The sequence below is a fragment of the Rhamphochromis longiceps genome, linkage group LG20 (assembly GCF_057381845.1).
Source record: "Rhamphochromis longiceps isolate RC_006_pf linkage group LG20, R_longiceps_female_GT1.1, whole genome shotgun sequence".
In the NCBI taxonomy this organism is placed as follows: domain Eukaryota; kingdom Metazoa; phylum Chordata; class Actinopteri; order Cichliformes; family Cichlidae; genus Rhamphochromis; species Rhamphochromis longiceps.
This window is the reverse complement of record NC_140576.1, coordinates 36,489,961-36,509,393: the sequence shown is the minus strand read 5'-3', so window position 1 is coordinate 36,509,393 and position 19,433 is coordinate 36,489,961. Positions and strand designations below refer to the sequence as shown.

At 41.7% G+C, this 19,433-nt stretch overlaps 1 protein-coding gene across 1 annotated transcript; it reads right to left on the bottom strand.

Moving 5' to 3' along the window:
* Nucleotides 1–8,393: 8,393 nt before the first annotated feature.
* On the bottom strand, nt 8,394–12,991 carry LOC146645865 (microfibril-associated glycoprotein 4-like). The gene is made up of 7 exons (XM_085393405.1): nt 12,907–12,991; nt 12,547–12,617; nt 11,153–11,311; nt 11,034–11,072; nt 10,769–10,865; nt 9,393–9,560; nt 8,394–9,141 (listed from the first exon to the last, which is right to left on the bottom strand). Exons 2-7 carry the CDS (start codon nt 12,574–12,576, stop codon nt 8,888–8,890), a joined length of 747 nt encoding a protein of 248 aa, XP_085249531.1. The 5' UTR covers nt 12,577–12,617; nt 12,907–12,991; the 3' UTR covers nt 8,394–8,887.
* Between the last annotated feature and the right edge of the window lie 6,442 nt (nt 12,992–19,433).

Sequence of the window (19,433 nt, the reverse complement as noted above, 5' to 3'; positions counted from 1 at the left end):
AGCAAGTCCTCCAGTCAAAGTGAAGATATGAGCTCTCTGCTCCCACCCTCACATAAGAACCACGAGTGCTGCTCCTACAGGTGGCAGGATGCAAACGCAACGTGACGTCATGAGAAGGAGTTTAAACAGCACTCTGTTCAAAACGTTTCCAAAGTCGTGTCAACAAATTTCATGTTTCCCAAACACTTTATACTATGATGAGGTTGTGTGGCACGACAGGTTTTTTGATGAATGACTTGGAATGATGAATTCTATCAGCACAACAAATACTGAGTATTAGGTACTATTAGGTACTAACACTCATTTAAATACAGTAATTTGGTCTTAGATTCCGTTAGTTATCATAATCCAGGCTTCATAACATTTCTGTTTTTTTATCAGTTTATTTTTTCAACTGCATTATGACTAACAACGAAAAATCTCCACAGTTTGAAACGTAGAGTGTTACAGATACAAAGTGAATTTATGTTATTTATGTCATGAGATGTTAAAACGTGTGGTTAACACAATTTAGTCACCACAGCCTGTGGAGTCTACTGTAAAGAGATGGCAACTCAAACCAACTTTTTTATTCAGTGTTGAAACAAAAAATGTCAAGCAAACATGAACAAGAGAGGTGAAGAAGAAAAAGAATGCAAGCAGGGTGGAGTGAGTGGAGATGACTGCCAGGGGTGATTTGTGGCAGAACAAGTGAAAGTTTACAAGATGGCAGTGAGACCTGCTGTGATGTATGGCTTGGAGATGGTGTTACCGAGAAAAAGGGGCAACCACAACAGCACAAGAAGACAAATGTTTCCTGTATTTCATGCAAATTATCATATTTTCTGTTAGTAGTGTCCATGTTTTTTGTTACAGCAAATGTTTCTAGGTCTGGTGGACCTACTGTGGCTTTTGTTTTTAAATCAAAGAAGCCTAAAAATGCATGTAAAAATGTAGTAACTGAGAAAAAGATATTAGATTAGATTAGATTAGATTAAATTAGGTTAGATTAGATAGGACTTTATTAATCCCTCAGGTGGGTTTCTTTAGGAAATTCTGATCTTCGGTGTTTTGTGACCTTCTAAAATCATACTTCAGACTTTCGCTTGTGGTTTAATGTCCTTGAGACTTTGTCACTTCTGAAAAAAAGATATGAAAATGGAAGCACATGTTGTCCTAAAATCTGTTCGTATATAGGTTAGAGCACTGATGGTTACAGAGATACAACATGTGCAAAATGAATGTCAGATCTGCCAGTTTCATAGGCACTCACAAACTCTGACACAATCAGAGATGCAGGATTTTGTAACTGAGCACTGATGATAAGCTGGATGGTCTCTCTACTCTTTAGTTCAGAGCACATGGTATACATGCTTTTTAAAATGAAATTCACATTATAATTCATTCTTCCACAAAGTTTTCAACTTTGCATGAATTCACTTCCTGCCATTTTTTCTTTACTCTCATATCATTTTCGACTGCTTACTCTAATTACCAGTCCATTTCTTACCATGTTCACACCATCCATCCATCCATCCATCCATCCATCCATCTTCTTCAGCTTATCCGCGGCCGGGTTGCAGGGGCAGCAGCCTAAGCAGAGAAGCCCAGTCCTCCCTCTCCTCAGCCACCTCCTCCAGCTTGTCCGGGGGAACACCAAGGCGTTCCCATGCCAGCCGAGAGATATAATCTCTCCAGCATGTCACCGGGCCTCCTCCCAGTGGGACATACCTGGAACACCTCACCCAGGAGGCACCCAGGAGACATCCTTGTCAGATGCCCAAACCATCTCAACTGACTCCTTTTGAGTCCAGGCACCCTTCAGGGTAAGCCCATTTCCACCACTTGTATGCGTGATCTTGCTCTTTCGGTCACTACTCACAGCTCATAACCGCTCAGCTCTCTCTTCACCATGACGGACCGGTAAAGCGTCCGCATCACTGCAGTTGCAGCACCAATCCATCTGTCGATCTCCGGCTCCCTTCTCCCATCACTTGTGAACAAGACCCCAAGATACTTAAACATCTCCACTTGGGGCAGGAACTCGTCTCTGAGCCGGAAAAGGTTCTCAAGGTTCTCTTTCCGGCTGAGAATCATGGCCTCTGATTTGGAGGTGCTGATCCTCATTCACACTCAGCTGCGAGCTGGAAGGCATCACCCGATGATGCCCACAGAACCACATCATCTGCAAAAAGCAGAAATGAAATTCTCAGACCACCCAAGTGAAAGCCTTTAAACACTTGGCTGCGCCTAGAAATTCTGTCCATAAAGATTATGAACAGCATCAGTGACAAAGGGCAGCCCTGGCGGAGCCCATCACGCACCGGGAATGAGTCCAAGTTATTGCCAGCTATGCGGACCAAGCTCTTGCAACTGTTGGCCTGTAGCAATTGGCCAAACACCCCACACTCCCACAGCACCTCCCACAATACACCCTGAGGGACACAGTCGACAAAACACAAAGACATGTGGACTGGTTGGACAAACTCCCATGCCCCTTCAAGTATCCTCGAGAGGATAAAGACCTGATCCAGTGTTCCACGACCAGGAGGAAAACCACATGTTCCTCCAGTCCAGGTTCGACTAATGGACGAACTTTCCCAGGGAGGCTGAGGAGTGTGATCCCCCTGTAGTTGGAACACACCCTGCGGTCCCCCTTCTTGAAAATGGGGACCACCACCCCGGTCTGCCAGTCCAGAGGTACTACCCCTGAGCTCCACGCAACATTGTAGATGCGTGTCAACCAGGACAGTCCTATAACATCCAGAGCCTTCAGGAACTCAGGACAGACCTCATCCAACCCAGGGGCTCTGCCACCAAGAAGTTGTTTAACTGCATCAGTGACCTCACCCCCAGAGACTGGTAGGTCATTTCCTTTGTCCCCAGACTCTGCTTCCTCAGTGGGATTTAGGCAGTCCTGGAAGTATTCCTTTCATGGAATACCTGCATGGCATCCGCAATCATGCCCCGCCTACTTAAATACTGTAGTGGGTCCTGCGTGTGGTTGTTGTGGTGGGTACGTTGAGCTGGCAGCGGGAGAGCTGCAGCTCTGTGTGTATTGTGGACAGCAACCGTCAACTATTAATAAAGAATGATTAAAATGCCACTGGGTCTGCCGTGGTTGTTTACACACAACTTTGTTTTTTAATTTTTTTTTTATTTATTTATTTTTGCTCTGACTTGTATTATGAGTATGAGTCTGTGGTCTGGGAGAGAGTCCTGTAACTCTGTCTGTAAAATACAGTAAATAATGACCAATGTTGGGCAATTAATTATATAGTTACTTCTTCAAAAAAGTTTTTTGCAGCTCTTTACCTAAAAATGCAGCCAAGGCACTTTTTAAATAAACATTTCAAACTATTTAAAGAACAATCAGCTGTTCTGCATCAAATCTGATGCCACACAAATTATTTGTGCCACTCCAAAAAACACAACTTCTGTCGACTATTAGATAAAGCAGAACTACAGCCGGATATCTGCAGGCCTGACAACAGGAGATGTATCACTCCTGTAACATTCAGCAGTCACCTCATTGTTCTGACACACACAACAAAACTATTGACTACACTACACACTAACTACACACTAACTACACACTAACTACACAAGATTTGCGCTAAATGTCGCAAATCTCTCACATCTCAAAACACCGCCGTCACTCCTAAAACTTAAACTTAAACTTAAACAACTAAATGCCATGTTGCCATATCATGTTTTGATTGGTCGACATGGTACATTTTTCGACGAATAGGAAAGGGCGGGGGATGTTTTGTTTTTGCTCACAGGCGGAGAGTTCTTTCGAGCGTTTTCCTTACAAAACGCCATTTTTACCGTTTCTTCCTGCAGTAAATATAAACAACGACAGTATTCAGGAAGAAAACCAAACATTGCAGATATTTTTATCATAACTCTGGTTTTACGTGGCCGATTAACACAAATTAAAAACTGGTATAAAGTCCACACTTTTTCCGTCAATTGTTCCGTCTGTCCTGCTCACATCTCCAATGGTTGTACATGTTGTCATTAACGTGGCTTCACTCCACATCAGCCGCTTTACTAGCTAAAACACTGGTGTCGGCACATAAGGACGCTGTCATAGCCTGTCAACGACGTTGATTAGCTGGGTATATATGAATGTGAATCGCATTATTGGCTGGACTATGGGATAAGGTGGCATCGTTCTGATCCCATACGGGAGCAGCCAGTCACTGACTGACTAACACTGCAAAACAGAATTGTTAAAGTTTTAATCTTAATTTCAATTCTGGTTAGATTTTCTTTTTTTGTACGCAACACAGCGTGCAGCTTAGAGCGAACATTGCTCATAAGGGTCTTCTGAATCGCTCTTTGTCTGGTCCCTCACCCTGAACCAATTTGCCATGGGAGACACTACCAGGGGGCAGAAGCTCCCGGAAAACATAGCCCTGGGATCCCTCGGACTCGCAAAGCCCTCCACCACAATAAGGTAGCAATTTGCTGAGGAAGCTCTGGTGGAGGCCCGTAGCCGTCCATGTTCACACTGTTACTTTATCTAGTTTGGTGGTAACTGACTAACATCTGAGCTCATGCATAACCATTTCTATCTGCATTCCTGAGTGTTTGGGCTGTTAGACCGTTCTACTTCTGTTTTTCCACACCATCAAAATTCTGTTTTCAGAAAACTGGCCCAGTAACAGTCTTGCCTTACGTCTATGAGCCAATGCATTTTAAATCTCAGTGCTCTTTTGTCAATCTGCCTTTCAGACTGCGTTTCGTGTGCCTTCATCTCTGTTACTGCATATGTCTAGACCACTTCCTTTCTTCACTTTATTTAGTAGTTTCATTGTGTAGCTTCAGAGTGCAAACTGCAAATAATTTATTACTTAATACATCAAATAAAGTTCAGTTATGTTCAGGTCTTTCAGATGATTTTTATTGAGCTAGTATTCATATGACTTCTTAGCTTGACTGGAAAACCCTTAGCTGACTTATTAATTTAATAAACCAGCTGTCATGTGACAGCTTAACATGAATATCAGTAAATGGGTACGTTTTACGAACTTGCTTCATAGTGCAGGCCTGAGCTGGGCCTGGCTGAGGTCAAACGTGTCCTTAATAGTTATTAATAACTATTTAAGTTGCCACTCCTTTTGTCAAATGGTAATAGAAGCTGATTTTAAAAGCCAAGTGACATAACATAACTGTACTGTGAATAATGATATGCTACTCTGAAACTTTCACCACTTTTATTATGTAAAATCTACCAGGGGGAGGACCTCTACCTCCCACAGCCCGGATCATGTAGCACTGACTTTCACTACATAAATTATAGTAAACAGGTTTTAGTGACTGAACTTATTTCTAGCTAGATAATCAAAATTATTTTTTCAACAATAAAGTCAGAGAAAATATGTCATCAATAAAACAGTCTTTTCTGAAAATAAAACTTTTTCATTATAAAAAATACTTTTGTTGCTGGTTTGGTTAAATTTCATTTCAAGCGTTGGCACACAGTAGCTGGCTTAAAACAGATTTCACAGATACCATCTTGAGCCAACCACAACACACAGGAAGAGGGTTATGTTTCCTGTTTTTGTACCATGTGTGACACACACTATTAGCCCTTGTGTTGTGTTCATGGCTTTTGTTACTGAGGCATTGCATTTTTGGTTTTTAAACCAATCCAGCCATGAAAATATATGCAAAATTACACAAAAATAACTGATACAACTGATGCAGATGAACAGCCAATCACAAGAAGGATACCAAAGATTAAATCGGTGATTGTAGCCAGGTGCGGTGAATGCTTCCTGCTATTGTCCTGCACTGTGCTTAATTTCTTCTATGTTCTGTTTTTCTAGGGCTAATTTACACTTTTACCTGATGAGCTGCTGTGATGTATTTTATTGTGTTTTACTGGTGTATTTTCATTTAGTAATATGTAGGTGTCATAATTTTTATTATAGGCAGAAAATGAATATTTATGTGTTAGAGAATTTTGTTTGTTTTCAGACGCAGCACTGACTGCTGTTTATTCTAGGACTTTCATTTGCAGTATTGTTTGTTGAGCTATTTAAAATAATTGAGATTCACTTAGTAGCAGTTTTTCATTTCTTAGTTTTTAGTGCTGTGGTGGCTGCCTCTGGCTTAATCGGTAAACTGGGAGTTCACTCACTTTTTGCTGTAACATAATCTGTTTGTATGTTTCTTTAATTTTGTGTTTAGGGTTGTTTTTATAGTTTGATCACTAATACAACACACCAGTGTCCCAGCAGTGGTTACCTGGCTCCCAGCAGCAGAACTACAGCTGTCTTCTTATCCTCCTTTCTTTGGTTAATAGCCAGCCAGTGGTACATAACACACGCTGACTGTTGTGGCCTCTTAAGTGAAGCCTTTGCAATATCATAGAGACAGTCAGTGCTTTCTGAACTTCTTAAATTGTAATGCTACTGAATTTTTAATAGAACTGTGAGTGCTCAAAACAGGGCACTTAAGGCCAGATACAGTTTGTATCACACAAAGCCCACGTCGGCCATTAAAAACTACTCTCAGGATTTAGTAAATACACACAGTTCAATTTTGCAACTTAAAGACTCGAACGCTTCTGTAGGTTTTTGATACGGGCGACACAGGCGGTTGCCAGGGGGGCATCGTGGTGGGGGGCGGCATCACGGTAAAAAAAAAGAAAGAAAGAAAATTGCTCGTACTCATGCTGCCCCGACGTCATGCCAGCGCATACTGGGAATGGCATAGGCACCGATCGGTTTTCTATCGCCCATTTGCTGGGAGTAAGGGCGCATACATTTTTCTTCCAATACCGGAAACTTTCTGAACACCACTTATTTTGCATGGCTTGATGCATGCATACCCCAGTTGTCTTAACTGGACTATAAATATAACTATATACACAATGAACAGTCATTTGTAAAAACACTTTTAAAATGTAAAATCTTTAAGAAGCCCCGGTGCCAGGAACAATCCCCTTTAAGAACACTTACAATAACAACTTCATCCCAAAAGCCCACAGGTTTTAACCACAGCTTCCCAGCATCAGTTCATGTATGCAACTACACCTTTCCAAATCCCAGGGATCCTTTTAATGCATCGTTCATAAGATTTTTAAATTGATCTTCATCTGCAACACCTCTTGGGAGATACAGGGATAAGCTACACGTTGATGCGTATGGGATGTGCCGCATCCCTGACTCCTGATCGTAAAAGTCTATGTTGCAGGACAGTGGGAACCCCAGTGGTGGAAGTAAGTCAGCCCCAGTTATAAAGACCAGCAGCTCTTCAAACGTGTGGTCCACCTCTTGCTCTGTTAAAATACATACAACTGTTAAATAAGGTGCAATGTGTAGATTTATAATCAATTTAAGTGAAATTAAAGCTAATTATAGCTTAATGGCAAGAACGCGAAAGTGGAAAGTGCTAAAAAAAAGAGAATTATCCTTTTAAGTGAATCTAAATATTTCCCTTCTTCTGTCTAAAAAAAGCATCATCTCCTCTCTCTGTTTATACCAACTCTATTGTCTGACTGGCTTTTGGAGACTCAGATTTGAAGTTTGCCAAACAGAAAAATCGATATTGTTCACTGAATGTTTTCTAACAGTAAATATTTTTCAAACATTTGTTCCCAGTTTCTGTCTTTCCATGTGTTGTCCCTTAATCTGAACTGGAACCCAATGAAGCAGAGTGTAATGACCTCCTACGAGCCATCCTGTCACAGCGAGTGGAAGCTACAGTATCATATACTGGCTCATTGTGATTTACAATGTGAGCTATTCATGGTGGCCTAAAACAAACTGTGTGCATGCTCTTGTTGTTAAAGGGAATCACCCTGCGAAGCCACAAGTCAGCGTCACTAAACCTATATAACATATAACACATAAAAACATAAAATTACCACATTCTAATTGATAATTATGGAAGTGATTATGCTGTAATTGGTAAATGTATCTCATCACATTAGTACAGCAGTTAAATAATCTGTGTATACAGTATATCCATATATTCTTACAATGGCAGTCATACACACAGCAGCATTAATAACAGGAACTATTTCAATAATAGTGAATTCCACAATAATACAAATACTACTAATAATTATATTGTTAATCATTTATCTGTGAAATTGTACATTTATTGTTCTGGAATGTGTGCATTAGAGGAGCACTTAATTTTGCTTTATTTTGCTGGATTGTGTTTTTGTTCCTGTCTTTTGCATGTTTTTTCTATATGTGTTGCTGTGTGCATAAGCTGTTTGATGAAAGGCATCCTCAGTCTGAATATCTATATTTTCGTTTCTGAAGAAGGACGTTTGTGACTGAGACCAGTAGAGGGCAGCATTTCATGATCAGCCAGAGAATTCAGACAAAGATACAGAGACAAAGAGAGCACATCAGACAAAAACAAGTCTTTGCTTTGCTTCTTATTTATTGTCAGCATGTGAGCAGATAATGATTCACATGAGGTATTAGACCTCTGTCTACAGTTAAAGATGGTGGGCTTTATTTTCCTGATGCAGTTCAGGCAGTCTCAATGCAGCTGAACTCCTTCCTGGTGTTTCTACAACTAATAAAGTCCAACTTGAGTGAGATGGCCTCGACCAAAGCAGCCATATGTGTGTTGTTGTGTATGTGTAACCACAGGAGCTCTGCATTTCATTCATTACTGCTGTTTGATTTCACACACGTCTGTCATTGCAACATATTTATGGTGATGTATGAAAAACTGCTGCTGGTTTATTTTATTTGACTGCTTCGTTCAAAAACATGAGTCCGCTGTACTGCACTGGTGGATTTTCCTTTAGCCCAGCTTTAAGAAAAAACAGCTCAAAGAAAGGTTACATGATTAATGAGAGAAAAGAAAAGAAATTAATCATCAGAAAGCAGTTGCTAAAATTTTGCTGAATGTTTGTCCTGCAGATTTACTGCACGAGACGAAACTTCATGCTCATGGCCTTCATGGAGTAGCCCCAACCCTTCCATTGGTACCACTCCATTCCAGTTGCACCATAAGTGCTCATAGCTCCCCAGCGATAAATACCATTAGGGTTTACATGGTGACAGTTGTTGTACCAAAATGCCCCCAGGTATATTTGGGCACAGCTACCGGAAGACCCATCCTGATCTTTGTCAAAGGTGGAGAACTTCATTCCATTGTGGTAAGTCAGACCATCCCCTGCAGAAACACAACAAAAACAGAGAGTTTTTTAAATAAACTTGCTTCACACAGGCATCGTGTACAGCATGGCAAAACAAGGAACAACCGGAGGACTGGTGCTATTTATACACAGTCACAGGAAACAGATGAGACAAGAATATTTGAGAACAATGAGGGAATAAGTGAGGACTGGGACAAGAAGTAAAACTGACATGCATTAATCATTTGTCTTTTACATAGATTCTTTACCTCCATATCACCTCACTTACCTGCCCCTCCATTATTGAATCCAGCAATAGTCAGTTTGTATCCGTCACATTCAGCATCAACCTTGAATGAAGAGTAACGAGCAAACACTTCCTTTCCCAGAAAATCCCTCATGTCGACCCGCAGCTCAGATTTTTGCTGGGATGTCAGGGCACTGACGATGTCAAGACCTGAAAACACACAAACACACACTGATAATGAAGAAGTATAAAAGCTGACAGAGCTGGAAATCATTCAGTAAAATACCTAGTGATCTGCGATTATAGAGTTTGCTGGAACAAACTGCCTTTAAAGAAATTGTACAATACAGAGATTGGCTGACAAAACCCCATCACCACCTCCTTGCGGTGCCAGCTGACAACCACGACCGTTGGGAAGTGGGCCAACGGCGAGGGTCGTTGATGTCAGGGGGAGCGACGCGCCGGTCAACGCATTCTTTGGTTGCACCGAATGCAATGCCAACCCAAAATTTAGACACGAATATTAGGACATCCCCCAGAGACGACCTGTGTCATCCTCGCCCAAATGACGTGAGAAGAGGATGAGGGCTAGCTGCCAGTGGACGAGGGAGGCCAAAGAAGGTAGTCCAATTACAACGCCTCAGTAGAGGCTCAGCTAGAGTCTCTCCGGTAGTTCCACAGCAGTACAAGAGCAGCATCTACTGGCATAATGAAATATAACCATGGTCTGGCAACACATAACAATGTCAAAATAAGTCACAATAATAAACAAAAAATAAGGGGGTAATTGGTTTTCTTACAAAAATAACCATGTAGCTTTTTCCAACCTGCTACACAGGCACTCCTTTTGGCTGCAGTGGTTATTATTATATTTACATGCTTCCAGCTCCCGTTTCTACTCGGTGACAACTCGTACTTTTCAACTCTCCTTTTTCTCTCGAGGCTACATTCTTTAGGGTTTTGCCTGTAACACTCTGCTTATATTGCCTTCATATTAAATTATTTTTTGAATAATAATTTTTGAAAATATTGCTTCATGTCATTATGCAGCAAGTAGGGGTGACATGGGCCGCGAGACTGAGACACAGGCATTAGAGCCTCTTAAAGCATGTTTTGTTTGGAAGCGTGGAATTAGCATGGAATTTCCAAAAATAGAGAGGGCATAGTCTCACATATGAAACAGGAAAAGACCTTGTGTAATCCATTTATTTCAACAAAGTAACTGTATTCTGAGTACCACCTTTTTAAACCGAAACTGTAACAGAATACACTTACTCATATTTAGTATTTTAAATATGTGACGGCGGTATATGTACTCCGTTACTTTACAACACTGTGAAGGACTGAAGGTTTGAACAGTTTGAGAATGGTCAGATTTTAATTTAAATGATTTTGTCATAGACAAAATAAAGTCTCACCAAGCCAGTAATCTCCATTGGGGTTTCCGAAGCCCATCTTGTAGTGATTCCAGGGTCTGTAGAAGTTCAAGGAGCCATCCACCCTCTTGTGGAACACCTGGAAGAGGGGACAGTGTGGCCAGTTAATAAACATGAAAAATGTCAGGAAGTGAAATTTTCAGACAGCAGAGCTATGATTTTATAATTTCCTCCAGAAGGAAGTGTTCATACTGAAAAGTTACTTGACTGGAACTTTAACTGAAAAAAAAAGAGAAAGAAAACTCACTGTCCAGCCTCCTCCTTCTAAGTCCATGTCACAGTACACCTGCAAACAAACATGTGTCACCTTTTAGCTTCTTGTAGCCTCAAACATTAGCTTTGTCTCCTACAGAGGCTGGACTGTACCTCGACAGCAGACTTTTCTCCAAAAGGGTAGATAGTGTACACGCCGCTGGGTCGGCTGCTGTCTTGTTGGTGGATGTCGTTGCAGTCCAGTGGCTGAATGATCTCTTTGGAACTTGTCAGCAGAGGAGCCAGGTGGAGGATGGCAAACACTGACAGCAGCTGGAACAAAGAGGAAGTTGTTGGTTTGATTGAAGGTGTCAGGAGTTGTTGTGTGGATGTGGAAAAGAGGGGACCCAAACGCTGAACTCGTGGTGAGGATTAAGGGTGTTTATTGGAGGATGAATGGATGAACAGAACAGGGAAGAAAGCAGGCTAAATGACTGAACTGAATGACTGACTGATCTGAACTGAAAGGCAAACGCGGAATAGACAGCAGTGACAACATCAATGACGCGACAACCCATATGGAAAAGATATATATATATAAATCTTATAAAGTTTGTATCTGTCTTGTGTGAAACTTGTATGAAAAGCAAACAAGAGTGAAAACAGATATAAGATCCCTTGAAAAATTATATAATGAAACTTGTATGTTTTGGATACTTACTAAAACAATGTATGAAGGTAATGAGAAAGTGGCCACTTTCATGAGTAATCACATATAAGTTTTTACTATTTCTTTTCCATATGGGAATGAACTGGTGAAATTGAGGAACTTAAATACACAGGCTGAATGATGACAATTGGAAACAGGTGAGTACACGGCTGAACTAACTAATGATGCATGGAATGAACTAGAACATAATACACTGGTGGACAGGCTGGCACAGAAAACTGGAAGTGAAAACATGGATGTGGAAAATAAACCAAACATGACAAAACTGAAAACGCTGGGTCAACGACCCAGGAAACTTGACAGAAGGAAGCTTTGAATTTCAGAGGAAAGATCAGCAGGCTCTTCGCTTCTTAACAAGCTCAGCAGAACCTGTGTTTCCCTCAGTGTTGCTTCTCAGGCTGCACTTAGCACTGTGTATTCATTATCAATATGTATTCATCTGCAAGCAGTCCAAGCTGTTGTGCATCTGTAGGCAACTTTGGAACATCACAGCTCCTCCTGTTGATGCTATTTTTGAATAAATCCCAGATTGCCCCAAAGACGAGCTCTAAATCATCTCTTCTTATCATTATTGCATAGGAAGTAACCCAGACAGTAAAGGTGACCTGTTGTCAGGTAATTACAGCCATGTGAAATATGAAGCCTGAAACAGTGAAGCTGGTCCTCTGCAGGACACTGTGTCAGTGTCACATTTTGTTTCACAGAGCTTTTAATACAAACCTGAACTTCATCCACTAATTTACATGGCTCAAGTCTAAAAGTCTAAAGACCATCAGTCCCACACAGGACACAAACTCTATTCTCCTGAGGTGAAAGGAGTTTTATCTTGCTCACGTACCTGTCCAGCCCATTTCCACTTGACATACATTGTCAGATTTCTGCTGTATTTAATGATCTGCTGATGTGGATCTGAAAGAAATAAACTGAGTTAAAGCAGAACATGCAGAGAAATCAGTTACCTACCTACAGAATTAAAGACAAACAAATCATTCAACAAATCAGTTATTAACAAATCATTTTTTAAAGTGTGCAAGCCGTTGTCGGAATTATAGTGATTGCAGTTAGTGTTCTATTATTTACTGTGGAATAGTTTCAAATGTAATGCTATTTACCTTTAGGGAAAACAAAGAGGCTAGGCAAACATAGCAGAGCTTTTGCAACTCTGTGAGATGTCAGAAACTCACCTGTGTGAACTCACCTGTGAGTCTAACCGAATGCTCTTTGTTTCTTCAACTTCAGTGTGTCCGAGTGCCCCAGGTACACTGCTTATATCTGCAGGAGGGCTGAGATGTCACAGCAGGTGATTATTTACATTTCTCCTAAAAAAATGCATCAGCAGGGAGTGGCCAGCTTAAAAGAAATGTAGATATTGAGGTGTCATATTCTATTTACTGTTCCATACCATCATTCAATATGTTGATCTTTTGGTTCAACAGCTCCTATTCTTGCTGGTGTTATGCAAGTTACTTATTTCTTCAATGATGGAACAATACAGGTGTGTTTTAAATTGACCAATATTCTAGCACCAGGAAGAACCATCATCAGACTTTGTCATTTACAAAAAATATATAAAAAGACAAACAAAACAAAAGTGACCTGGTTATTAATAGAAGAAATTTTTGAAGAACAAAATCTCATAACGTTTAAAAAAAAATAAACTGTACGGAACTAAACAGAAGAAAGAAGAAGAGAAATAACAAGTTAACATAAACCAGTGGCACACTCCACTTAAATGTGGCGATCGTGGCTCAAGAGTTGTAATCGGAAGGTTGCCGGTTCGAGCCCCGGCTTGGACAGTCTCGGTCGTTGTGTCCTTGGGCAAAACATTTCACCCGTTGCCTACTGGTGGTGTACAGCGTCTCTTTATGTCTGTCTCCACGTTGGTTGAGTGTGGAGTAAGTGCATATGAGAGCATGAGGGTGGGAATGGATGTTTGTATCTGTGTGTGCCTGTATGTCTGTGTCTATATGTCAGGTTGGGTGTCAGACGCCACCTCTCTGGGGACATCTTAGGCCCTCCAAGGTATGGAGGCCTATCTCCCCCACCACCACTTCCCCTGCCAGTGGCGGACTCCCTCAGACATCGGTGCGTTGGTGGTTCTTTGTGTCCGGGGATGGGCGTCCAGGTACACACCGGCTCACTCCTTGGCGGCCGCTTATCGGGGCCTGGAGCCTGGGGCTTGCTCGGGCCACTTCGGAGGTGGGGTGCCCCCGGGGCCTGGGGCTTGGTCACTCAGGCACGGCTGGCTGCCGGCGGAGCTCACGGGCGCGTCACTGCAACTCCCCCTGGCTTCTGCTCCGCGGCTGCTGAGTGAGCCCTCATCTGGGACTCTCCTCAGCTCTTTCTGGGACAGTGGCGCGGCTGCCCCTCTGTTGGTCTTCCTTGGTCTCTTGTGTTCTGGGGGCCTCTGGATGTCTGGAGTTTTGATCTCCTCCATACCTGCTTCATGCCCTGGAGGACGGGGCTGTGGCCCCCCCACACCCTCTAGCAGATCATTACATGAAGGAACCTTTTAAAAAACAAAAAACAAGCGCGTCCATGCTCACAGGTGTACACACGGGTGATCACACCCACAAACTACACCCTTTTTGGCTCCTACCTCAAAGCACACTGTGTTCTGTTGATCTTATGTGCTGCACAATAATGTTTAACATTTAGTATTTACTGTCATATTCCCATATATCATTGTGATGTTGTTTATTCTATTACTCTTGTTCTCTTCTGCTTGTTTTCTTTTTTTCTTTCTCAGCAGGTGATCCAGGTGATTGATATATGCATTTTTTTTTCTCTGCCCGTTCTGTTGGTTTTTGTCTTTTGCCCTTCTCCCCCGTCCCTCTTCTCAGCTGTTTCTCTTTCCCTCTTTCTTTCTCCCCTTCTTTCCCCCAGTCAAGTCTGTCCCGTATTCAGTAAGTGAAAATAAAATAAACAATAAAAGGTGAATCAAATGGACCATTACGGCAAGGCTGGGATGGTCAGTTTGGTAAAGTAAATCCGTTGGGCATCTTTCTTTGCCTTTAGACAACAATTCTGATGGCAAAAGAGCCAAACGGGACAGGCCAAAAAAAAAAAAAAAAAAAAAAAAAAAAAAAAAGACAATTACCGTTTCCAAGCCATTAGTGCATTACTTCATGATACTCCCTTGTAACAAAACAAATCTTACTTGTGCCTCTGTACAAACTACAGATGGTACGATACCACTTTTTTATGTCCGATACCGATATCATAAATTTGATTATCTGCCGATGCCGATATGAATCCGATATAGTGTATTTTATAAAAAATAAAACTGTTTTTTTATAAATGTTTTGCTGCATTTTGTATAAGTTCATACTCAGTTTAAAAAAACAAAACATTAAAGCTATTCTGTTATACCTGTATGCAAAAAATACACTGCACCCAAAATATTTTATACTTCAGCAATACTGATCAACCTAAAAAACTTACACCATCCTCCTTATTCAGGTATTCTAAACAGTACATAGAAATATTAAACAACCTAACTAATAGGGCTGCCAACTCCCAGCAAAAATATTAGGAAACCACCCTCTGCCTCATAATGCTTAATTGACGTAATCGAATTTATCCATCCATCCATCCATCCATCCATTCGCTTCCGCTTATCCTTTTCAGCGTCGCGGGGGGCGCTGGAGCCTATCCCAGCTGTCATAGGGCGAGAGGCGGGGTACACCCTGGACAGGTCGCCAGTCTGTCGCAGGGCCAACACACAGGGACAGACAACCATTCACACTCACATTCACTCGCACATTCACACCTAATGGCAATTTGGATTTTCCAATTAACCTATCCCCACAAGCTGCATGTCTTTGGACGGTGGGAGAAAGCCGGAGTACCCGGAGTGAACCCACGTAAACAGGTAAACCTGTTTCTTCATTACCTGTTCAGCTCTGATGATTCAGTAAAAACTTCTCCTGGTTTCACCTTCATGTTTCTTTCTCACCACATATCCAAACCGACATCATGACCAGCAGCTATTACGGCTGTGGCTCCAGAAAACACAAGCTGATACTAGAAAGTAATATTAAAAAACAGCAACAGCTTATCAAGCTTAAACGTGCTGCTGTTGTTTATCTGCCGTTTTCCTCTTTCTAGCGCAAACTGGGCGATTAACAAACGAGAGACGGGACTCGCGACAGAAAAGCCGATCAGCTGCTAATTGATCAGTTTCATGATTGAAGTAGCAACAGGAGAGGGAGGGGGAGAATGAGGGAAGAAGTTTTAGCTGTTCAGCGTAAAGACGCCAAATAACTCCATCTTTGTGTCTTTTTTCATTCTAGCTGAAGTACGAAACAAATCGCTTCCTTTCCCCCTCAATACAAAACCCCAACAGCCAGTCCAGCTGTGGCTCCATACATCGGTTGTTAAGCTCAACATGGAAATACTATGGAAACATACAGAGATGAACTTACACACTTGCTTTACTTCTCTGTGTTAGTTTTCTCTGAGATTAAATGCAGCGGTTTGGAAGCACGTAGCGAGACTTCAAATGCCAAACCAGACCGCTGACAGGTCTCGCACTCAACAGCTCTATCACGTGAAGCAAATTCTTTTCTGAGTTAATTTCAGTCCTGACAAACCTCACTCTCAGTGCCTTTTGATCTCACATTTTTGGCAACCACTGAATTATTCTCCTCCACAGTTTACAACCATTATTTGTTTCTGCACAAAAGACGTTGCGCAACGCCAATCCTACTTATTTATTTCCTGCTGCACCCCTGACTGTGCAGGTGCGTTCAGAAGCCCCCTCCCCCGCCCGACGATTCCTTAATGCTAATGTTGTGGCGGGAGGGACGATTTCTCAATTTAAAACTGCAGGCTGTCTGTACAGTGAACTTTACAGCTAACTACAACAGAGAAATTGCCTCGTTTCATAATTTGTTAGTACAAAGAGTGCCACCAGAACTAAGCTAAAAACATATGACATTTTAACGTAGCAGTTTTCATCAATACAATTACTCTTTTAATAGAGCAGTAGCTAATAGCGCACATAGCTAGCTTAAGTCAAATCACGACAAAGTTCAGAGGTGTACAACTACTTAGACTTCTTTCTCCATGTGTACACGTCTTAAAGAGTCAACATGCTTTGACTGAGGTAAAAAAAAATAAAACAAAAACGACCGTAAAAGGTTTACTTACCGAAGCTAGACCACCTTTATATGAAGTTGTGCGATTAACTTGAACCCGCTTGCAGCACACAAAAAGCGTCCGCTTTTTCAGTCCGCGCGCAAAATGGTGGCCTGTCCTAATGCATGTGCAAAATGGCCCAGCAGGATGCTATGAAAAACATACTTAAGTATTTTGAGCTGCATTTAATTAACTAAAATTAATTGGATTATAACGCAGGGAATGTATTCTGGAGTTACTCGAATTATATATGTAGACAGGACTCATTTGAATTAAAAAGATATACCAAAATAAAATATGCTATATCTAAAAGGAGCCAATATCACTTTTTTCAGTGTATCTTTTCCATATGGGTTTGTACTGAAGGACATATTTAATCCTCCAAGAATACTTGTGTCCCTGGAGCCCAATGTAATGCCATATTTTCAGGGCCAACTATAATATTTCACTTTTATCTGAATTTAGAACCAGGACATTCGAGGTCATCCAGGCCATTAATTGATTTAGATTGATGTGTGTCATCTGGTTTCATGAACAAATGTAACTGGATTGCAATGGAAATGGGTGCAGAAATTTCAGATAATATTACCTAAGGGAAGCACGTGTCGTGTAAAAACGCAACGTAGTTTTGTTTGAACAGGCGAAGATCCTGAAACTAAATATACAGTTAGAGTTAAATTAAACAAGTCTGTTTGAACAGCAGCAGAAACATGAGCTACTTGAGGTTTAGAAGTCAACAATAAGATGACACAATAATCAAACATTGGCAGCATCAATGTCAACAGTTTCAAGAATTCTCCACTGCTAGCTAATGTGACCAACATCCGTCTTTCCCAGAACACATGATTATTTGCTCTGTGAATTTCCTTCCAGGTGTCCTGAAGTAACTGTAGAACATAAACATAATGTAAACATAAATTGTTCTCAATTTGAAGAAGACACACCTGATCAGTGATTGAATCTTAAAAGATGACTAGAGGTATTTAAGTAATAGCACGGTAGTAACTGTAAAACGTTATTAATTATTTTCCAGAGAGAAGTGTCAGTGATAAGAGATCACATGGATAATGAGGTAGGGTACACAGGATGCACTTGTAGATAAAAAAAAAAATGTATCAAACATTTTTCTTTATATATTATGAGATGATGATGAGATAGCCTTTATTTGTCAGTTGCAGGTCTTTTGCCCACAACCGAGATGACAGACCTTGCCGACCGTACATACAATACACAAACATCACATTGGGGAGACAGGTCAGGCTAGGTAGCGAGGAAAAAAACATCGAAATGTGTAACACAAAAGGATAATACAGGAATGCACAGATATCAACACACCATAGCACAATAAACACAGACAAGCAACATGGGAAAGAGTTCCAGTGTCTACATTTGATCTGGGACCGCTGCAATCTTTCGACTGCGCCTCCAACTGACCCGATGTCCACATCAGTGGGGAGGTAAGCGTTGGAGGTGGCGTTAGATCCGGGGTAGGGAGGTTGATGCGTCGGTGAGTGCTTATCAGTATGTGTGTGCGTGTTCAGAGTTCAACTGAGACAGTGTGCTTCGTCCTGCCAGGCTAAGTAAACAGTCTTCCAGCCAACCCAGGTGGCCTTTCATGGAATGGGAAGGAACAGACTAAACACAGTCGTTATCAGGGTGTTTTGTTTGGCTCCAGCCTTGCGACCGCAGCTGGCGCCAAAAGGCTATCCGCATGAAGTGATGGTGCTTTTTACTTTAGTGCGAACAGCTCATATGAATTTCAAAGCAGTTCTACAGTCCAACACTGGTCTCTCAATCTCCCGTTGGAGAGCCGTGAGCTTCACCATACTCTCTGCTCCGCTCTGTGATGTTGTCATTCTTGTGCTCAAAGAGCCGATTCTGAGAACTCACGGCAGTGTGCCTCCCCGAGATGTCATCCAATTTGCGCTCAGAGATGTTATTCCAAGCGAGCCCTTCCGAGATGTATCCAGTCTGCAGTCAGAGATCTTATTCGAGTTTTCACGGCAGCCATCAGCCTTTCCAAGATCTTCTCCGTGCTGACTCAATGAGTCCATTTTGAGAAACTCACGCCTCTCCCATCGTTCCAATCCCAGCGGGCAGCCTTGTGGGGGTTTGAACAGCCGGTTCCGCTTCCTTAATTCTTCGATAAGTCAGGGCCAAGCCAGCTCCGATCAGCCAGAACCCTGTTATCATGGTTCTGAATAGGTAGATATCTTCAGCACTCAGGCTCACCCGAGCCCAAACTTCTCATTAAGAAAAGGGGTGTCAATTGCATTTAGGGACCAGTTGATCAAATCCATAATTCCTCTTTTAGGTTTTAGAGAACAGACTGTGAGAGAGTGTTCCAGGGAAAAGTAATACAAAAAACACGAGACTAGACAAGGACATAAGAGGCTAAGCAGGGAAGCTAAGGGAGAGGAGGAGAGGAGAAAAGTGCGACCGCCTTCGTCAAGAGCAAGATCATGTAAACTTCTCTAAGCTGGTTGAAGTTTTGAGCCATGGGTGGACATGACTCAAAAAGGGGGGAGAAGATCATAAACAACTTGATCCAATTTCCTTTTAAAAATCTTTTTCTGCAGGGAC